This window comes from Silene latifolia, chromosome X, assembly GCF_048544455.1.
Source record: "Silene latifolia isolate original U9 population chromosome X, ASM4854445v1, whole genome shotgun sequence".
Taxonomy (NCBI): domain Eukaryota; kingdom Viridiplantae; phylum Streptophyta; class Magnoliopsida; order Caryophyllales; family Caryophyllaceae; genus Silene; species Silene latifolia.
Window position 1 is genome coordinate 306,757,670 of NC_133537.1, and position 22,639 is coordinate 306,780,308.

At 36.7% G+C, this 22,639-nt stretch overlaps 2 protein-coding genes across 3 annotated transcripts; both read left to right on the top strand.

The window, feature by feature from the left end:
• Nucleotides 1-2,292: 2,292 nt before the first annotated feature.
• LOC141617352 (phosphoribosylaminoimidazole carboxylase, chloroplastic-like) lies at nt 2,293-8,517 on the top strand. Its single transcript, XM_074434540.1, has 15 exons — nt 2,293-2,610; nt 3,091-3,306; nt 3,383-3,494; nt 3,736-3,798; nt 4,067-4,205; nt 4,562-4,617; nt 4,783-4,856; nt 5,239-5,560; nt 5,836-5,923; nt 6,030-6,134; nt 6,483-6,586; nt 6,770-6,887; nt 7,016-7,110; nt 7,858-7,964; nt 8,066-8,517. The coding sequence occupies exons 1-15, from the start codon at nt 2,375-2,377 to the stop codon at nt 8,157-8,159; spliced, it is 1,929 nt and encodes a 642-aa protein (XP_074290641.1). The 5' UTR covers nt 2,293-2,374; the 3' UTR covers nt 8,160-8,517.
• Nucleotides 8,518-9,031: 514 nt separating this feature from the next.
• LOC141617355 (cytochrome c-type biogenesis ccda-like chloroplastic protein) lies at nt 9,032-21,910 on the top strand. Of its 2 annotated transcripts, none has more exons than XM_074434543.1 (12): nt 9,032-9,226; nt 9,502-9,636; nt 9,799-9,854; nt 10,453-10,583; nt 10,692-10,777; nt 10,865-10,896; nt 11,156-11,317; nt 11,762-11,834; nt 11,937-12,037; nt 12,736-12,828; nt 13,300-13,346; nt 13,935-14,336. In XM_074434543.1, the coding sequence occupies exons 1-12, from the start codon at nt 9,163-9,165 to the stop codon at nt 14,005-14,007; spliced, it is 1,053 nt and encodes a 350-aa protein (XP_074290644.1). In that variant the 5' UTR covers nt 9,032-9,162; the 3' UTR covers nt 14,008-14,336. The 2 variants fall into 2 exon arrangements, with proteins under 2 accessions (XP_074290644.1, XP_074290645.1); XM_074434544.1 differs by lacking the exon at nt 13,935-14,336 and adding an exon at nt 21,792-21,910 and having other exon boundaries at nt 9,056-9,226.
• The last annotated feature ends 729 nt before the right edge of the window (nt 21,911-22,639 follow it).

The window sequence follows — 22,639 nt, forward strand, 5'->3', positions numbered from 1 at the left end:
CTTGGCTTTGTCTATACAATAGAGTTTACTTCTCGCGTCCGATTTGGTTTTGGTACAGGCGTACGGCCAATTTGAAGCCCGGTTATTAGTTCAGGGTGTTATTGTTAGTCATGTTTCATTTTGTGTGTGGATATTTAGAGGCGTTTGGTTTGAGAAGGGTTATTAGCTTCTATTGACATCCATTATTAAACACAAAAAGGTTCAAATATTTCTCCATCCGTTGCCACATCGACCACGAAAACAATCACTACCACAACCAACACCACAAGCGACTCTTCTGCTCGCTGTCGTTGGTGAGAGTGAGTGGGGTTGTTGGCCTCAACAAATGGGTGGTGATGTCAGGTCATGGTGGGCTTTGATGTTACTGGAAAAACTTGGTGGTTGGATTAGTGTGGTACTACATGGCAAACGGGTCAATTGGGTTGGGTTTGCAAGAATTTGGTCACAGTTAGATTATTTCGGGTTCGGGTCATATTTGGGTGGGTTTTCATCATTCGGGTGTGGAGTGGATCATTCGATCCAAGTCATTTTTGTCAGGTTTAGTTTATAAGGCTAAGGATGTTGAAGAGGCCATTGAACAAGTGAATGACAAAATGCGGTAAACAAACATTAACAAAGTGCTTCATTATTTTTGTCTCTTAACCTTTGCTAAAAAACCCCCCAATTACACTTATCCCTTCTAAAATTAGTTAGGACTAATAGATAGGTTTAATATCTTTGTCATATCAAGAGTTTTACAGTACGTTAATACAATGGTTTAACTAATTAAATTAGCTAAAACTAAAATGATCTCTTTGCCGTCATGCTATCTCATCTTTAGAGATAAATCCTATTTGACTTGGTCGTTATTCCCGGATTTCAAAGTTGTCAGATTAAAACTCTCTATAAATTTGCGAATTTTACCTCCTAAAGTGGGACGTTAAGGGAGTAAAACAATAAAAGTATATAATATTCAAAATTAAATTGCGTATCACTCTTTCCGACTCAAATATTTGTTTCTCTATAAGTAAAGTACTTCTCACAACAACTAATTTGAACGAAGATAGTAATAATCTTATCTATATTAATACAAAAGACAATACTCAATCCTCAGCGCGCCACATCTGCAGTTTTTTTTTTTTTTGGAAATTCATGTTATGGTGGGACCCGTGAGTGTGCAATGTATTTATTTCTTCAGATTTTCGTCTTTTCAAACATGCAATAAATTCCGTCTTACACAAATTATATGAAATAATATTATGAAAAAATTCTATGAATTAATATTATGAAATAATTTTATACATTCCGTGTAAATAAAATTAATAACATATACGCAGATTGAATTACAAATGCGAGTAAATGAAATTTAATTATATAATTTTTAAAACAAAATTACATAATAATAAAATTACATAATTTCAAGAAGGAATTACATTTATATACGAGATCGAACATAAAACGCAAATGAATTACATACATAATTTTTTAAAACTACATGGTACAATAATTTTTGTTAAAAAAATAAATCTTGACGGAGTGTTTACTTGGAGTATAAAATAATCATGTATTTTGATTAATATTATTGTACCATGCAGCAACAACAACATCCCAACATAATTTTTTAAAAGTACATGGTACAAAATTTTTTGTTTAAAAAAAAATCAATTATGACGGAGTATTTACTTGGAATATAAAACTCGGCAACTTAACTATCAGCCGCGCACACCAAAAATGGTAGGTGACAATGATAGGCAACCGAGTTAATTTAGTCTTCAACAAGAATTTAAAGCAAATTTTAATTTTTTTTAATTGTAAAAAAACAAATAAATTTTAATATAATTTACAAGTGATTAAAAGATTTTTAATAAAAATTTTATAATAAATAATTCGCAATTGTTGTAATAAATATTTTTTTAATAATAACAACACGATAAGTTAAGAGTCGAAAAACTTTAAAATATGTTCTTTTTAGAAAAAATAATCCTCTCAGATCTGTATAGAAAGTCGTTCATCACCAAAGATTTATGTACTTGGAGCAAAAATTCTGGCAATTTTACTATCAGTCTCGCACTCCGAATTCGGAAGATGACAATGATAGGCTACCGAGTAATTTCTAATTCTACAAGTACGAATGATAGGCAACATTAATATCGTAATGATAAATTATGTAGATCATAGATTTAGACCAACTAGATAAGTACAATAGAAATGCAAAAACAAATATACATTCAAAAATATTAATACTGGCCCAAATACATACCCGTGCAAGTACGAAAGTGAACGGAACGGGCGTGCAAGTACGAAAGTGAATAAATTGCCCAGAAACAAAAAGAGACGGGACTCGGGAGTGAGGGAAGTTGTGTTGTGCTACGCTGCTAGAATTTTTGCTGCTGCAATGTCCTCTACAATTCTTCCCACCTCTAAATCCACCATTTTCGTCCATTCTTCTCTCCCATTTCAACATCAAACTCCAACTGCTACTTCTCTTAACTTCCCCATGTCTCATGCTAACTTCCCTCTTTCTTCTTCTTCTTCTTCTTCTTCTTCTTCTTCTTCTTCTTCTTCGTTGAATTTCAAGTCTCCTAATATCACCAAGAATCTACCTTTATTCTCTTGTCATGCTTCTCTCAAGTACGCTACTTTATTCCCTTCCTTTTGTTTTCTGTTTCCAATTTGTATGCGTGTGTGTTTCTGATAATATTTGGGTTTTTGTATTGTATGAGATTGTTTTTTGTTGAGTTGTTGCATTGTTACTGCTATTTGAATGATAGACAAGAATTAGCAAATGAGCAGTTTTTTCTTTCAATTTTTTGGTTTTTATTTAGAATAAAGCCTACATTTGAGCATGTCAATTGGAAATTTTGATTTCCTGTCTTTATACAACAACATTACCCAGTGACTCAATGGCTCCCGCAAATTGCAAAGTAAGGGAGGCTCAGATGTACGCAGCCTTACCTTGTAGTTAGCAATAGAAAGAGGCTGCCTTTATAATTTTGTAAAAAAAAAAGCATATGGGTTTAAGGACTTTCGGAAGACTGTAAACTGTTTAATTTGGTTAATTGATTTGTGCATTGGTTGAATAATTTTGTGGCTTTGGTTTTGTTTATGAAGGGATGAAGAATTGCCAATTCATGGGGTGTCTGAAAAGATTGTTGGTGTATTGGGTGGTGGGCAACTCGGTCGAATGTTATGCCAAGCTGCTTCTGAAATGGCTATCAAAGTAGCCATCTTGGACCCATCGGAGAACTGCCCGGCTAGTTCTTTATCATATTATCATATGGTTGGCAATTTTAATGATAGTGCCACTGTTGAGGAGTTTGCGAAGAGGTTCGTCTCCTATGTCTTGTTCTCCATCTTTCTTTACTTGCCATGGTTTTGGCCTAATTTTAATTCTGGTAGCCAGGTGCGGAGTTTTGACTGTGGAAATTGAGCATGTTGATGTTGCCACCCTGGAAAAACTCGAACAACAAGGAGTTGATTGCCAACCTAAAGCCTCTACTATTAGGATAATTCAGGTATATGGTTAATTATGAACACATTGGTATGGTACATTCTGTTTGATAAATATCTCACGGAGTTGGCAACTGATTTCGGCATCTAAGTTGTAGAACTGAAATGCTAATTCAGAACTTTTATTACACTTAGAACACTTGTTTTGTCCATCTTTGTGAAAGATGTGAATGTGACTAACTAGAAGAAAATTAGTTTCCATTTGGTTAACTATTTTTTTTTTTAAATCAACTCTAAATCGTGCAGGATAAATTCCTTCAGAAAGTACACTTTTCGCAGACTGGGATTCCCTTAGCCGAGTTTATGGAGGTTAGTGGATCTTACACCTTCAATAAAGTGATGCCCTTTTATGAAAATTTATTAGGCATAGCCAATGTCTCGTCGTACTCCCAAAAAATTGAGAAAACTCCCTTTTTTTCCCTCTTCTTAAATTCTACATTGAATCTTTGATACTTATGTGAAATTTTACCACCATTCTGCTGTAATTTTCTCATTGGTTTGTCCTTTTATTAGTTAACCTTCAATATTTGTTACAAGTACTTTTCTTTGGACTATTTGCTCATTACGTCCAATTCAGATTGAAGATCTAGAAAGTACGAGAAGGGCTGGGGAGCTTTTCGGTTATCCGCTAATGATTAAAAGCAAAAGGCTTGCCTATGATGGCCGTGGTAATGCTGTTGCCAAGTGTGAAGAGGATCTTTCGTCTGCAGTTAGTGGTATGTAGCTCTCGAAACCTGTTGTCTTAGTATTGATACTTGATTCATGCATAGTTGTCTTATTTTGGAGAAGAGCCTGTAAATTTCATGGTTGTGATCTGTAGTTCTTTTAGAACCACATAAAAAGGTTAACATCAAGTAATTGATGAGAATTGTATGTCTCAAATTTCATTTAAGTTCTAACTTCTAATCAAGAATGGTTGTATTAGGACTTACGAGCAGCCAGATGAAAATGTTATCTTGCTTTCCATTTGTGTTCAATTTCTGTTAGGATATATTTTGGTTTCATTCTTTCTTTCCCTCCAGTATTCTACTATTTCCATCTATTCTAATGTCCTTTTCATATAATGCAACAGCTCTTGGAGGATATGAACGAGGTTTATACGTTGAAAAATGGGCTCCTTTTGTTAAGGTTAGTATCATATACTGTACTATTAGGCTGTCTTAGTTTGTATTAAAAATTGCTCCTTTTCGGTACAATGTTCATATGGATAGGATTATCTGTTGATTATACATTTAAACATTGCATAGTTTAAGGCTTTAAGCAATAAATTCAGTTACCTCTTCTTTCATTCAGGAGTTGGCTGTCATTGTGGCAAGAGGAAGAGACAATTCTATTTTGTGCTACCCTGTTGTTGAAACTATACACAAGTATGTGCATACATTAGATTTCTTAATATAGCTACCTGTCTCATTTTGTTTTCTAAAAACAACTATAACAAGACAGCCTTTTACACCAGTTTCTCGAAGTTTCTCACCTATAGTGCGATAAGGAAGGGGGTGGGCTGTATGTAGCCATTGCATTGAAAATACAACTGACTATTTCTTTTACATGACCTCATAAGGAGGGTTGATTCAAGTATTTTACCAATTGATTGCTCCTTCATAACGTAAGAAGCACATACAATTCAATTAGCCATTTTGACATAATGTTCTCCATATGACTACTATTAATTAGGTTAGCTTTACCGAAAAATAAAATTATGGAGGGATTTAGGATGTGTAAATTTATGTACTGGGTATAATTTTGTAGGGAAAACATTTGCCATATAGTTAAGGCTCCTGCAGAAGTACCATGGAAAATAAGGAACCTGGCAACTGATGTTGCACACAAAGCTGTGAGCTCACTGGAAGGAGCTGGTATCTTTGCTGTGGAATTGTTCTTGACTGAGGATGGGCAGATTCTATTGAATGAAGTAGCTCCCAGACCACATAATAGTGGACATCACACTATTGAAGCTTGTTATACCTCTCAATTTGAGCAGCATTTGCGTGCTGTTGTTGGTCTTCCACTAGGTGATCCATCACTAAAGACGCCTGCTGCCATCATGTATAATATACTCGGAGAAGATGAGGTAGTCATGTTTTCACAAAAAAAAAACTTATATGAGACATTCTTCCATGTGAGACCAACCCACTAATCGTATAATTAAATGATTGATACACAAGTATTTCTCCGGTCTCACAATTGAGACGGTCTCATATGAGACTGCTATGTTTTTCAATTTCATCAATCACTGCTGTCACTATACTGAAAGATACAAAGAGCTTTCAGAAGCTATATATATTTTTATTCCTAGTCCAAGTTCTTGAGTGAACTGACATTTAAAGTCTCGTTTTCACTATTTAGGGGGAGCGTGGTTTCTTTTTAGCTCATCAAGTTATGAGAAGAGCATTGAATGTTCCAGGAGCATCTGTTCATTGGTATGATAAGTCAGGTTTGTGAGATAAACTTCTTCCCATGTTATTTTTCTTCCGCGAGAGGTTACACTGTCATTGTTTCGTACCTTTGCTGTTTTGCTGACCTGAAAAATGTCGGTGCAGATATTAAAAAGCAACGAAAGATGGGTCACATTACCATCACTGGAATCTCTATGAGCATTGTGGAGGCACAACTGAAAACATTGCTAACAGGAGAAAAGCTCGAAGGTTTGTGAGATAAACTGGAATCTCTATGAGCAGTTTATGTATCATTGTTATCACTGTATGCTAGTAACTTATGTGACTCCTGGTGTTGTTACCGTTGATAATGATTTATGTCAGATACTAGTTTCTGACCTGGCTTCTGTGCTACCATGCTATGCTCCTTTGTGAACTCAGGGACAAGACTTCTCTTTTTATAGCTCTCTACTTGCATGTTGAAAAATCGTGCTTTTTGTGGAATTTTTTATATTCTTTTACCAGAAAACGATCATTGTGGTATTTTTATAGGTACATATACAATTAATCATCAGCATAGTAAAATAATTGTTGAAATTTACCGTTACTCATTTACAGATGCGGCCTCTCCTTGCGTTGGTATCATAATGGGATCTGATTCAGATCTTCCTGTAATGAAGGAGGCTTCCCGAATCTTAAATTTGTTTGGTGTGTCACATGAGGTAAATTTCTTTGACAATATTGTTCCTCGCAACCTTTAGTTTTAAAAAGCGTGCCGCTTAATCCCAAGATTTCGTGAGGCACTAGCCAAATTGCCCCGTCCGCTTTTTAGACGGTGTGTAATTAGCAAGATAAACTTGAACATTTTTAGTTTTGTAATGTGTTAAATACTTAAATTATGGCAGGTGAGAATTGTTTCGGCACACAGGACTCCAGAAATGATGTTCTCATATGCCAAATCAGCTAGGGAAAGAGGTGTCCAAGTAATCATTGCAGGTGCCGGTGGTGCAGCGCATTTGCCAGGTTACATTGTTAGCACTCATTTTCATTTTCATGTAGATTTAGTTTTATTCATTTTCTCCTTGATTGTCCTCCATGATGGACAGTGACAATATTCCCAACAAACATTTACTTGAGTACAAATTCTTCAGGTATGGTCGCTGCCCTGACTCCTGTACCAGTAATTGGTGTCCCTGTACGTTCGTCTTCTCTCGATGGACTTGATTCCCTCTTATCAATTGTTCAGGTACGTTTTTATATTTGTAGCATTTGACCCAATCAATCTTTTAGACGTGAACCCAAAATCTTGACCCCTGACAGAATATAACTGAACAACTCCCACATCTAAGGCGAGGGTAAGGTTTAAATTCAAACTGACTCAATTTGACCCAAAACTAGATCTAATTATGCAAAGAGGTGTGTTATGTGTCGTCGACTTTTTACTTACCTCGTCGATTTTTTTATATGTTTTTCCAAATTTACCCCTCCTTACTTTCTCACACACACTCCTTTTTGGGCAATTATAACAATAAAAAAATGTGAATTAACAACAAACACGAAACTAACAATAATTACTTTGAATCAAACAAAAGAAAACGTAAATTGTTTTCATGAGTAAATTAACAACTAATACGATAGTTCACAATCATAACAACTGTTTAGGAACGATTTGTAACCTTATTGGTGATTAGGAGTGAAAAACATTGAATGGCCATAACTTTGCGCTTAGGTGTCAGATTAGGCTGATTCTTTTTTTTTTTTCTTTTCCAAATCACTTATTTCGACGAGATCTGCTTCCTTTTAAGAATGAACTTGATGAGTAATTTGATCATACTCATCCAATTTGTTCCACTTGTCATTTAGTTATTGGTCATCTCTCTTTCCTTGGTCTTTGTGCCAAAACCAAAGAACAACAATTGACCGGGACGGAGGAAGTATGTTTTTAAAAGAACAAAAATAATAAACATAAAACAATATTACAATGTCATTGCAGATGCCTCGAGGTGTACCTGTTGCTACGGTTGCAATCAATAATGCAACAAATGCCGGGCTTCTTGCAGTGAGGATGCTGGGAGTTGGAGACTCAAACTTGCAGGCTAGGTTGTAACTCCTCCGCTCGGCCCACTCCCACTTCACCCTTTAGAATTTTATGCATGCATGTTACAATGTTCAAACTTCTAAAACACTTTGTTTTCTTGTAGAATGGCCCGATACCTTGAAGATGCAAGGGATGATGTATTAGTTAAGGCCGATAGGCTGCACAACGATGGATGGGAAGCCTATTTAAGCAATTGAGACTCAATAATGTTTTCTTGTAGAATGGCTCAATATACCTTGATAACTTGTTCTACAAGCAACGTAAGTCCATTGCACGGGGATTGTTGACTGGAGAATATGCGTAGCTATGATAGCGGACGCTTTCCATTGTACCTGACTGGAGCAATGTTGAAAACTATAGAGAACCATTTTTGTCACCCATCAAGGAAGGTCGTTTATGTACTAGTTTGTTGCCTTTCTTTTAGGCCTTAGGCTTTATTAAGTTGAGTGTAAAATGTGATTTTGACTTTGTAATAAATAGTCAGTCGTCGATTTACTCGTCCCTAATATTCATGCTGTTTGGCATTGGTTGAGTAATTAACCGCCATTTGATTTATTTGAAGTACTTGGAGATGTTAATGAGCCGAGATAAACTTGATCAATACTTCAGAATAACTTAAATCAAGTCGAAATTCATAATTGTGAAGTCAATCTTGTATCGACGACTCAACAAAAACTCAATACGTATGTATATGCTAAAATTTACTCTTCCTAATTCGATGATGGATTAAAATGAAAGAAAGTTGTGTAAGTTTTGAATAGAACAAATCTTTAGCTAATAGTAAGATTTTGTCCTAATATTGATAGGGAATATCATTTTTTTTTTTTTTTTTTTTTTTTTTTTTGTGATGTATAATAGAGAATATCATTAATATTAACGTATTTTTAAACATATACTCGTATAATAAATAATCCATACCTCATCCTATGCAAGTTAATGTCCATGATTTATTTTAGACCTGTTAAATGTTTAGGACTGTTTGGGTTTGGGTTTGGGTTAAACGAGCCGGTCAGAATCCGGGTCTTATCCAACTCGTATTTTATTCAATCAGGCGGGTAATACAGTTTTCAGGTCCACAAACAAAAATAAGAACATCTGATTAAATTGTATTGTTTGATTGACGGTTACACACACTTAAGCCTCTTAACTGTCTATCTGCTATACAGAAAATCCCTCTTTCTCTCTGATTTTGTCTGTACAATGAATTTGGTGGGTCATTTCAATGGTCACCCTTGCAATCTTTTTCATTCTCAATCCGCTAATTGTAAGTCTAATCCATTTTGCAATTCAATTTAGTACTTAGATCATCTTAATCAAATTCTAACTGGGTTGTCTTTATATTAGTCCATCAGTAGTTAGTCTCACCTAAGACGGACATACCCAATAATTGACATGTTTTAAGTTCAAGACTGATATCTCCGTATCAAACAAAAATTTGTGTTATCCTTATATTTCAAGTTTGTTTTGGTGGGTTTTATGAGTTAATTGATTTTTGAATATCTGCTGTATAATAAAAGCTGATGAATTATGGTATTTTAGTGAGGAAAATCATGCCTATTAGGATGTCAAACAAGGAAATAATTGCAAAGGAATGCAAACAAGATGATGTTTTGACTTCAAAGATTGATTTAAGGAGCAAGCTTAGTGCCACTACTGTTTTGACTGCATTAGCTGGTAATCCTTCTATTACCCATTTATTGAATCTTATAATCTTGTTTTTCTTAACACATATTGGTAATTGTGAAATTCTTGTGTCAAATTTAAGCTGAATTTGACCAGTTTCATGGGTTAATCATGCCTGTGTACTTGAAAGAATTATTGTTTTGGAAATTGCAGTAGCTAATGTTGTTGCCATAGGGTCAGTTGAAGCAATAACTATGGATCATCTGGTGGTAAGACTTCTTGCATTTCCTCTAGTAATCATTCATATGTCAGCGATTACCGTCTTTTTCCAGTTATATTGGTTTATAGCTTTAGGTGAAGTGGGTACTCTGTACGAGTTGGTGGTTCTATTCTTGACCTGAATAGCAGATAGCGAGTCCAAAATGTACCCCCCAATCTTTTGTTTAGAGTTTAGACGGCGGGATTTGGTGGAAAAGTCAGTGGAGGGAGACAAAACCCATAGTTTGGTTGGACGGAATGAGGGATCCACGAGCCAAATTCAAATCCTTTCAACATAAAAGTAGTTTGGAAGGAAAACACTCTTGCTCCCTTCCCTCCTACATTTATATGCAAACAAACTCTAAATTTATGGCGGGAAGTCTAATTGTATTGCCGATTTCAAGATGTGATATTGAGGAGCACTTACATGAGGACATTACTAACACTTTTACCAATACTCCTGTAAGATTATGGATATGCAGTATGTTTAACGTCTATGTATCCCTTCCTCAACATTTACCTATTGGTGCGACGTTCACTTGTAGTAGATCATAGCTGTTTTCTTGTATATATAGCCTCATGAACTAGTTTTGTTCTTAATCAAGACAGGATAGGACTGGGTCTGTGTATATGATGGCTGATGCTGGACTTGGAGATTGGTTTGGAGGGTTTGTATATTCATCTGGACAGCAAGCTAATGAAGCTGTTCAAAGTCAGTTGTCAGCTCTTAGTTTGACTAGGTACTTTCTCTGCTCATAGCTGCTGTCCTTCACAAGGCTTCTCACCTATGTTTTCACCTTTGTATTCTCATTCTTTATTATTAAGTTTTTGTTTACTCTTTGTTGCAGTCTTGCCGTCATTTTTGGAGCAGGGCTTGTTACCAGTCTTTCTCCTTGTACATTGAGTGTCTTACCTCTAACTCTTGGGTATATAGGTAAGTCGTTTCAATATGATTGTGAGGTCAAAGTACATTGTTTTCTTGGATTTTGCTCATTTCAAGTCGATCTACTCATTTTTTTAGGTGCATTTGGTTCTGGGAAGAGTAAAACACAGGTGATGTTATCTTAAGAGCATTTCTTTTGTCCGGAATTATGTAACGTTGAAATTTCCAAATGAGAAGACAAAGTAGACATATATCAGGTCCCAAAAAATCTGGTAGTATAATATCTTGGTTGTCATTAGAACCTGCAAATAATTTGTTGCGAACCATTAATTTTGATCCCGGATAACATTGTCTGATACTCTAATGCCTACTTCTATTTCTCGCATGATAGCTTTTTTGTTGTTGTCGTCTATCACATTGTATTTTCAGGTCATCGGGGATTCCATTGCATTTGCATTAGGATTAGCGACTACTCTTGCGCTCCTCGGTGTTGCAGCCTCTGTTGCTGGAAAAGCTTATGGACAGATCGGCAAAGGGCTGCCTTTGGCTGCTTCTGGTGTAGCCGTGATGATGGGGCTGAATCTCTTGGAGGTAATATACAATGTTATCTGGTTGATGCAGTGATGGTTTGTTTCTGTGGAAACATTTTTCCCACAGTCCTATGAAAGTATGAAGTTCCAATCGTAGTTTTTGCCAGCTGTTAGGCTCCCATTTTTAAGTACCTTTCACATAATCTAATCTAGGTGAGCTTATCTTTTCATGAGATGTATGGAACCTCTTTCTTTTGTACTTCAATGATTTATAATTGGGTTTGTCAAATAAATATAAGGAATGGGTTGGAATCGGGAATCAACCACGGTTGAAGTAAATCTTAGAATTTGCTCCCTGCCATTTTTTAAGCAGACTTGGCTATATTATATCACTAATTGTTAGTTGTTAGCTTGTCACCTTCTTAAATTATTGCAGTACTGAGTCTGCTGCCATCTTATATCTTCATTTTACAAACATGTTTTTCTATGGTATTGGTTTTTTCAGATAATTGAATTGCAGCTTCCATCATTTTTCAATGACTTTGATCCCCGTTCAGCGGCTGCTAAATTTCCTTCAAGTAAGCACTTAGATGATTAGATCCCATACTTTCTAAGCGGAAGCTGATTCTGGCTGCAAAATGGTATCTTGATAGTAACTTTTTGAATGTTTCATTTGACAGGTGTGCAAGCCTATTTAGCTGGTCTTACGTTTGCTCTGGCAGCATCACCTTGTAGCACCCCAGTACTGGCTACACTACTTGGTTATGTGGCTTCGACCAAGGTATAAAAGTCCTATTTTAGTGAGTGTATGAGATTTTAGTTACAGTGAGGATGCAGGGAGAATGACTGGTCATTGGATACTAGGAAGCTAAGTGTGTCATGTCGGTCTATTACAAATGTGACTCTAAGCTTAGCCAATCCATGTTGTAAAGGTGGAGCGTTTATGCTGAAGTGAGCCTTGTAAACTGTAGGCCTTCCGTGCACAAATAAACTTTCGAAGTTTCTTTAGCACGGGAATTACGGAACATACAAAGATATGGATGAAAATGCAAATTGAATAAAGACGTTAGCCACAAACCATAATGACTACAAAATGCTCACAAAAGGTAAAGATTTCTAGTGTGAAGTTATTATGGATAGCCCGGAAGGAAACGTGGTAAGTTTATTAATGAACATAGGGATTACTTTTAGGTAGAGGAAGCAGTTTCAGAATAGGTGCGGCGTTTTTGATTTTGTACCTTAAGGCCTTGTTCTGATGGAAAGGAACTGGAATTATGGAAGTGAAGAAAATGGTGGGATCCGTGTTCCTTTCTAAATCATTCCCCTTCCCTTCCCTTATCTCGTCAATTGTATCCAAACAAAGGATTATTGACTACTTCTCTTCATTTCATGTTTCTAGATGTCAACCCTTTTCTGCTCCTGAGGCTTTGTTGCCCTCTTTTGCCTTTCCACAAATCATTTGACAATTATGTGTAACAGGATCCTATCATTGGGGGGAGCTTATTGTTAACTTATACTACAGGCTATGTTGCTCCACTTTTGCTAGCTGCCTCTTTTGCTGGTGCATTGCAGGTACATCTTTCTTTTCTGTCGATCTTCAATGCTTCATGTGTCAATTCCACTTCCTTTGACAGTATCATAATGTCGGTCAGTCAGTCTCAAATCTCTCTTATTTTCCACAAAATATGATAAAAAGTTTGGGGAGATTTGTTAAAAAATTCATTTAATTAATGTATCTTTTCAATTTCATGAAACCTCAGTATCCACTATCCAGCGTTATCGGAACAAGGCAAGCAACCATAATATTTGCCAAAATATGTTTATTTTTTGTAGTCGGATACTTTTCTCCATGGAAAAGGGGTTGTCTAAGCATGAAAGGAAGAACGTTTTAGATGACTACAGTGAGGGAAGATATGATTAACTGAAAGGACTTGACAAGTCTTGTTAACGTCTTAGATTTTCTTTTGCTTTTTCATTAAACAAAACCTCGATAAGCTCTTCCCTTCTACTAGTTTATAACAGCTGACGCGTGATTTACTGCAGAGTTTGCTTTCATTTCGCAAGTTTTCAGCGTGGATCAACCCAGCGAGGTATCTTCTTTTGCTGAAAATTGCTATTTTCCCAATACTGTAGCTAATCTATTGTGACTAGCACACGTTTGGTGCATCTTTGCACAAAATGATCATGACAAATGACCTGAAACAGTCTTCTGTGTAATCAAATCGTGGGAGCAAAATAAGTTGGATACTTGGATCCAACATCCTTTACCTCACATAGCTTCTTTAGTGGGCATTGGGAGTAATATTGACTGTAACTTGTATGAGTTTTATCCAATCAATATATTAGTACTCGATTTCATCTTCAGAGTGATCGGGCTCAAAAACGTTACCATTTCAAAGATTCACTATTCTTTGGCTCTTGAATATGATCTAATACAGCAAAATGGCCCATTAAACACACTGTTTTTTTAGTAGCATGAAGTAGGAGAGTCTCGATGCCTGTTTATGATGCAATTTTCATTATAGGTCATCCAAAAAGAAATTCCATGATTTTAATAGGGGTTCGGCAGAATACTTTCGACCCTTAGCCCACCACAGGTGGAAGGCTCGTAGTAGGGTGATGTTATTTTGTGGTTGCATGTTATTCTTTATTCTCTTCATATATTTTTGTGGTTGCAGTGGTGCCCTTCTCCTGGGCGGAGGCCTATACACTCTGCTTGACCGACTATTCCCAGTTACAATGGTCATGTAAAGGTATATATCTAAAGTATGATTTAGTCAATCCGAGCAAAGAATCAACATTGATATAAGATGATTTAGAAAAGCTTGGAAACGAAGCTAGGAGACGGTCACGACAATCCTCGTTCATTGAATGAATGCCATGCTCATATGCCAAGAGTGCATAGCCTTATAATATACGACTAGGTGCGATAAAACATTGAAGTTGTGTCATTAAACTTTCTTTTGTACATTCCAAAAGTCGTTTTTATCCCTCTTACGATGTAAAGTTATAGGTTTCAAACTTTCAATGTATTATCCTAAATCTTTGAAACATCATAATAGATAAATTACATAGATAAATCATACATTATGTCTATTTTGTCGTGCATCAATTGTAAATCATAGATGTCGGTTGTTTCGTAGGAAGAAATTGAGGGAAAGGAAAGAGAGTGAAAGAAAGGGTGATTTTGGTGAACAATTTCGTTTTCATTTATTTCTTGTTTCCGTCAGTGAAGTTTGTCCCAAACAGATGAATCCATCCAATGAAATGCTTGCATTGTTTCGCGAAGGGATCGCTTTTACAGGTTCTAATTCGGATGGCCCAGGAACCCGACTTCATGAGTTAGGGACGAGGATAGTACTACTACAGTTTTTTTTTGGTACATATGAGGGGCTAAGCCCCGAAAAACAAAATAAAATTAAGACGGAACTAGACGAGGAAAGGCGACTCCTAGCACATCTTCGCGAAGGATTGTACGGAGTTCTGACGGCGGTGAATCGAACACTATAGAGGAGGTCGAAGAATGCACCCCAGCATTAGCGAGCCAGTCTGCTGCGCGATTGGCTTCTCGAAACACATGCTCGACTTTGACAGTCCAACCCGACAATGCTACCAGCTCCTTGCACTTCAAAACTAAAGGGCGAAGGCTTCCACTGATAAGGCCATCATCATTACTACTACAGTACTACGCACGTATTTGTCATAAGCAATTCTCCCTTGTGACGGTCACAATTTGCGACGGCCAAATGTGACCACTTTTTGATAAAATGTAACCACTCATAAAATGTTCATACAATGTTACCTATGAAAAAATGGTCACATTTTCTCATAAATTGGTCACATTTGGTCCGTCGCAAGCTTGTGACGAAATAGTACCCTTCACAAATGAGAATTGGTGATTTGTCATTAGAGTTCCTATTTTTACAAACTACCCGCATTATTTACAAATATCACCTAATATGTGTAACTTAATTACCAAAACATGCACCTATTTTCCATTTCCTTTTTCTGTCTTCATTTATTTTACGTTTCGTTAACTAAGTGAACTAAGAAATGACCAAAATATCGTTCCTCAACCTCCTTCCCACAATAAATACACAAATAAAAGAGAAAACTCTCTAAAAATAAAAAGGGACTTGCTAAATCCCGCACGCAATTTTGCTAAATTCCGCACTTTTTCTTGTCTTATTCCGAGTTTACCCCTCCCATTTCTTGCCCTAATTCCTCGCTCTCACCAAACGAGAAATCAAAAACCCAAAGAATGACAACCTCCCATCACCCAACAGCAAACAACCCCTCCCCCACCCCAACCACCGTCGACCACCCCTCACCGCCCTATACCTGCGCCGATATCTGCTCCCTGCCCTTAAACCCGCACCGACCACCCTCTCCGCACCATGTTCGTTGCCTAGACTCAGCCGCAATCGTCATTTGATCTACCATCAGCCGCGACGAAGGTGTTGAATCGATGGCGAGGCTAGGATGGAGTTGACTGCGAGGGGGACAGGAGGTCGGCGCCGAGGGCAGGCGGCCGGTGCTGGTGGAAGGTGATTTGGGCTGTGGGGAAGGGCTGTCGGGTTTGGGAATTATGTGTTTTTCTTTTTTAAATAAAGGGTAGTAATGGAAAAAAACTGGCAAAATGTGTTAAATTGAGTATAAAATAGCGTGTTGGATTTAGCAATTACGAATAAAAAAATCCCAAATTTCAAAAACTCTTTCTTGTGTACCACCGTATCTGCCTCCCACCATCTTACTTTCCTAACTTCACCCTCGGTCGCCGGAGATGTGGTCGTGTTTAGGCCGATCTCCGATGACCCTTCACGCTACACTAAAGTAATGCCCTTGTTTCTTCCAATTTTGTCCCGTTGCCTTCTGGGTTGAGATCTTTATACCGTTTCCTTTGTAATTCTTTCATCGTGGTTTTATCCAGCTTCCATCCCTTTTCCCGTTTCTTGCGTTTGCTGGTTTCATTTTGATCGTCTCCTTTGTCGTCTGCCTTTCCATTGCCGTCGCCATGGCTGCCGTTTTTCGAGTTTCTTGGTCTGGGATCTTACCTGCAAGGTGTTCCCCTTCCCCCACCTCCTACGGTAGGTTCTTTCTTTTGACATGGGTCGTCTGTCTCCGTGTCAGTCGGACTGGTGTGTTTATCATGTTTGGGGTCCATCTTCCTCACGGTGGTTCTGCATGTGTCTAACTGTGTGTTTCCCCTCCCCTCGCCCCTTCCCCCACCAGTTGGTCTTTGCATGTCTATTTGGGGTCGATCCTTCTTTGCATGTCGCCTTTGTGGCTTGTGTGGCAGTTTTTGGCTATGTCGGTATGTCTGGGTCGGTTTGTGGTATGGATGGTTTGAGTGGTACGACTTATTTGTCCTTGTTCGGTCAGTTGTCTGTGTTTCGGTCTTATTATTGTCTTTGGATTTTGTTGGGTGAAGTCGGATGGCTTCCTAGTGATAAGTCTGTCTTGGGATCGATGGGTAAGACCTGGAAAAATGGGTCAGCCCCGAATGACCCGACCCGAAATGGCTGACCGAGACCCGAAATGACCCGAACTTACTTGTCCCGAATACGACCCGAAACCCGAATTGATCCAACCCGACCCAGACCCGACCCGAGCATTGTTTGACCCAAAGTTGACCCGACCCGAGGTGACTCAATCCGAAAAGACCCGACTCATAATTGGCCCGATCTCAAATGACTTGATGTGATCCAAAATGACCCGAAACGACTAGTACAAGTCATATTAATATTATATATATATATATATATATATATATATATATATATATATATCAAAATAAAGTTTCATTAGTTACAACAGTCCCTAATAAATACTTAAATTTGCAAAATAATATTTCTTAATAAAAATAGTACTAACTTAAGTGCTTAGCCATTAACTCGAAAGCAACCCGACCCAAAATGACTCATACCCGAAAATGACCCGACAACAGGTCACCCGAAATTGATCCGAAACCCGAAAGTGACCCGACCTGACCCAACCCGACCCGGAATATATGGCAGACCCGAAATGACCCGACCCAAAATGACCCGAACCGTACCCGACCCGAGTGACCTGTTTTGCCAGGTCTAGGTGGGTTGTTCTTTTCCTTTGCTTTGTGTTAATCTGTGTAGTGGTTGGTTTGGGCTGTGTTGTTCGGGACTTCGGGGTTAGTTTGTGGGTGTTGGGAGGGTTGGATGCGGTGATTCTCCTCTAATTTCAATGTCGTCGTTTAATTTTATTTTCATCATGTTTTTACAAATAATCTCCCTTTATGGGACTCTCCGATAGGACTAGTTATGTTATATGGAATAACGGCCTTTCAAAGGCGTTGTTGGTAGTAATTGGTGGAAGTTTGATCGGGGGAGCTTTCTTGCCTTTCTTATCACCTTACCTGCTTCCTTTGGTTGTTGGCCTTTGGACTGTTGGGGCCGATCACCACGCTGTAGGAGATTTTTCTCCACTGAAGACAAGCTTGTTCAGCTCGTTTCCTTTCTTTCTATGCTCTTGTGGCGTAAGGGCACATTGGCTCGTCTCGTTGGCTCATGGAAGTTGTTAGTATTGCCGATGATTTAGATTAAGTTTCTCATTGCCATTCTACCTCATCTTAACAACTTGTCACAAGTCGTTTCTTTTGTCATGAGACGGTGTTAGTTTTATTAGATTTATGGTTTGCTTTTCTCTTAGCCACTGTTCAATGTAATATTATTAAGATTGCTCATGCTATAGTTATGTCTATAGCTTAAGCTAGCAATCTTTTTCATTCTGACAAAAAAAAACCTCCTTCCCACACTAATCCCACATAGCGCACATCTCACTCACATCTTCACCAAGACACCAACCATTTGAAAGGAGAATCAGACAAGTCGATATATGTCGGAGAGTTTTTTTGTGAAGTTGTGATAACTTCATATAATGAATCGGCTACATGTTAGTGATTTTGATCACAAAGACATTTAAGTGCATTTGGGTTTTCATGTCAAAGTTGGTTTGAGCTCGGAATCAATATAATGTGCGTAGGAGAGTACGGAGTGTACGCTCATATAATCGGAATTGTCTACTTCATGTGTTATGGGGATAAAGTGGTGATAAAATATAATTTATCATGTTTAAGACAGGTTACTTAGTGTTTACGTTGAATATTACATTCCCTTATCAGAGTTAGGCTCTTTGGATCGATAATGGAAACAATCAGTACTCCGTATAAATTTGGAACAAGGAAATTGAATTGATACAATTTCTACGTGTGAAACATTTTGGGTATTTGGCGGTTGTTCTTAACTAGTTTAGATCTCGTGCAAAATGCACGGTTTTTTTAGATTATAAATATGTAGAGAAATTAAAACATTTAGCAATTTAACAGTCAGAGATAAAAATCACATTAATTTTTATATTCGTGTTGTATTAAGAGGTAAAAAATTTTATTAAAAAAAGAGGTAAAAATTATTTTGGTAAGAGGTAAAAATTACAATAACTTTTTAAATTTAATGTTGTAGTCTATAATTCTTAAATATCTGATACGTTCATGATTAAAATTTGATAGTAAATATTAATAAAATTTATAGTAGTCTGACATTATATGATACTACATCACACCTAAAATGTGTAGTAGTCCAAAATGATTCTTAGAATATACTCCGTATTTCTCTACAAAGATTGACGTATACGAGTTAAAGAGCATATGTAAGGCCTACATTTATATAAAATATTCAAAAATGATAGGCCCAATTTATAGATTAAACTAGTTTAGAACCCGTACAAAATTACACGGACTTGTATAGATAAGATTTTATAATTTTATATTGATATCATTATAGTAATAAGGGTATATAACATTTTACGTAAATGATCTACAATAGATTAAAATTAATTTGTTGCTTTAGTGCGTTAACCATAAACTGATTCAACATTGACATGCAGGATTGACCTATAAAAAGAGAAAGCTATATTATATTTTTTGCCGGAAATCCGCAAAGGATTAACAAAAAGAATTAGGGTGATGCTCAATCATGGACACAAATGACCATTTTACCCCCTTTTATTTTAATTCCAAAATTTTCAATTTTCTCTCTATTCTATTCCACCACCTCCCCCCTCCTGCCACCACCTTGTCATTGCCCTTCCCGGCCTCAGCTTGCCGCCAACCACAGATTGATCGACCACCTCAGGCCATCAATGTCGACCATCTCAGGCCACCATCATCGACCATTTGCCTCGGACTTTTTGCTTCAAGCCTCAAATCGATCACCACCATCCTCTACGACCTAACACTTACCCACGACCACCAACCTCGCTTACACCAGCCCCATGACAACCCCATCCCACGGCCCCACACTTTCGCAAACGCCGCCCTACCCTCTGCCCTCCCGGCGACTAGTCACCCCGACCCCAGCCACAACTTATTCTATAAAATCCTAGTTGTAAAACTAAGCCCAATCAATTTGAATTTAGGTAATTTTGAAGCAAAAAAGTGATGCATTGAGAACAATAATTTGTTCAATATATGAATTAAGTATATCATTTATGAATTTGGTAGGATTTTATTAATTTGTTAGAGGAAGAGAAGAAGAGAGAAGACAAGAGAACTTTTTTTAGGTCTCTAGGCAAATGGCATACTATGGAAAATCAATGGAAAAAGGTCCATGATAGAATAAAACACGTACATGAGAGAGCAAGCACGAAGAATTATATATACTCCCTATCAATTATTTATTTACTTTTTTTTTTTAAGTCTTTGAGTGATATTTTAATCAAAGGTAAACATATAATTGAGACGAAGGAGTAACACAAATTGATGGATCACTGGAATGCTCCCCTATAAGCAGTTTTGGCCTGTGAATTTAGGATCGCCTCATAAAAACTGGTAAGTATATAGATGCACTTCCAAAATCAAATTAAACCGAAGATCATAAATGTAGGGTGCGAACGAATATTTTAAGGATGTATTATTAAAGCCGATGTTCCAGGGAAATAAAAGGACTAAGAAGACCAATAAAAAAAGGTCAAGTGTGTATAACCATCAATCTTTTACCCTTATATGAAAATGAATATACCAACTTAATCATACATCTATATCATTTTTTTTAATAAAATGAAAGTTGGTATTAGAAAATCAAAAACTTTTCGAACAATATTAATCATTAACACTATCCTGGTATTTAAGACGACTCTCACAATAGATTATAATAGAAGGGAACTAAAAGAAGGTTGTAAAACATCGTAAGTTAAGACGATATTAAGTTAGACATACTCCCAAAAATTAATCTACATTTCGTTACATTGAAGATCTCTTATGTAAAATTTTCATATCTTTTGCCGATCCGATCCAATACAAAATATTTAAAAAGAATTCACAAAAGTTGCCGGAAATAGGTACTTAAGAAAAAGTAGGGTACGTAATTGGCATGCACAATAGTCAATGAACTCTGATGCAGGAGCATTAGAAAAAAATGAAAATGAAGTCTTGATTAGTCGAAATGTAACTCACATTTCCGAAGGTTTCAAAATGGGTTCAAGTCAAGTGAACATGATGGTAACTTAGAAGCAAGGCATTGACTAGTTAACTTGACAGGGGTTTCAAGGAAGGACAACGAAGTTGAAACACGGAGGTCAATGCTGTTGACCATACACGGTGTTGAAGTTGGTTATGGAGTAGTTACTCTACAATCCTTAGTTTCCTAATTTCAGTTTTCCTAATTCTAGTTTAATAAGTTTAAGATAGTTGTTATTTATTTCCTTGTTTTCTTTCTTAATCCTAGCAAGATAAAATAAGACAATTGTGCCATCTTTCCTAATCAATTTAGGACGTTTTAGGACAGCTTTAGAGCTGCTAGAAGTCGGTCTATTTAGTATAAATAAAGGTCATTGTATTCAGTTTTATGGATTCAAGTTGAGAGATTAATACAAGAGTTCTTGTTAGTTCTAATTGCTTGCGAGTTATTAGATTATTATTTCGTTCTTGCGAGGGTGGGATAATACATATTCAGTCTTGCGAGGATGAGTGCTAGTTGTGAGTTGAATCGAATTTCTTGCAAGGAAGGAAAGCAATTCGCTTCATATCTTGTTATTTTCATTTCTCAGATATAAAATAAAAAAAGCACGCACACTTTTATTCCGTTGCGTATTTCTTTAAACTAACACAAAAATCGTACTTATTTTACATCAAACTCAAACTTGAGCACCAAAACAACTTTTTTAAAATAAACTGCGTGAAGTTATACTACAAAGTAAAGAATTTAGTAAAAGATCATAATGAAGTAGAGTGGCAAAATCATATTAAAACCTACAATTCACATTTATCCTTTTTATATCCTAAAATGAAATGATAAAACGTAAAAATATTAATTAAAATCGTTGATGGAAATTATGATGAACAAATACCTCGAAAAAACTTGCACCTTTGTGAAAAGTGATGAGTCATAATTATATACATATTTATGCCCCCCTAGTTACTTTTGATACGGTTTTCGTGCTAGTTTATATTAATTACATGCATTTTATGCTAGAATGTCGATACTTCCGCTATTCAGTGTTTAATGCAGGAATGATGCATTTGTAGAGCAAAGGAATGAAATGAGCACCGCGGAGTGGTCATGAAAGAATACACGGAGCGTGGCACGAGAATCTAGAAGAATAAAGGAAGAGAAGTGAAGAAGACAGCATGAAGAAAAGAGCTGAAACAAGGAGAGTCCTCGATCAAGCCTAAGCAGACTCGATCAACTGAGAAATGTACTCGATCGAGCGAGTACACCCAGGCTCGATCGAGTACACAATAGTTTCAGGGTTTTTTCCGCAATTACCTTCAGTCGGTTATGTTTTGCTATAAATACCCAATTCATACTCCATGTTATATTTACGCTTTATTTTACCTAGCTACGTAAAATTTACCCTAGGAAACTCTCTAGAAACTCTTAGGTTAGTTCTTTTATTATTATCTTCGGATCTACAACTCGTTCTACCTTAATTTGCTAAGGTATTATTAATCTTTCTTCAATAGTTATTCAATTGTTATTATTCTTATTGCATGTCTTTAATCATGTCTTCTATTATTATTATTATTGTTGTTGTTCTTTCAATCATACGCAACTAATTTATTCATCTAGGGTGAATGGGGATCTAGGTTGTTAGAAGGGGGGTTAATTAATGAATTGATAGTTAAATTGCTTATTCGTTGTTGTTCAGTTTATTGTTTTTCATCTAGTTAGTTAATTACTGGCCAGGGTTAATTTACTAGTATAGCGAATTGAGACTTTCACCGACCGGGTTAGAATCAACATAGGCTGCGATAACTGAATAGAGATAATTTAATGATAGCGAATGCATGTTAAATTAGATCTAAAGGGAATACTGAGTAGACCTATCATATAACCTTAAACAACGTAATTAGCTC

Excerpts from the sequence above, each read along its gene's own strand:
- LOC141617352 (XM_074434540.1), top strand. The coding sequence starts at position 2,375 with ATGTCCTCTACAATTCTTCCCACCTCTAAATCCACCATTTTCGTCCAT. Across the intron at positions 2,611-3,090 it reads TCTTGTCATGCTTCTCTCAA|GGATGAAGAATTGCCAATTC; the intron begins GTACGCTACTTT and ends TTGTTTATGAAG. Across the intron at positions 6,587-6,769 it reads TGTTTGGTGTGTCACATGAG|GTGAGAATTGTTTCGGCACA; the intron begins GTAAATTTCTTT and ends AAATTATGGCAG.
- LOC141617355 (XM_074434543.1), top strand. The coding sequence starts at position 9,163 with ATGAATTTGGTGGGTCATTTCAATGGTCACCCTTGCAATCTTTTTCAT. Across the intron at positions 12,038-12,735 it reads GTTATGTGGCTTCGACCAAG|GATCCTATCATTGGGGGGAG; the intron begins GTATAAAAGTCC and ends TATGTGTAACAG. Across the intron at positions 12,829-13,299 it reads CTTTTGCTGGTGCATTGCAG|AGTTTGCTTTCATTTCGCAA; the intron begins GTACATCTTTCT and ends GATTTACTGCAG.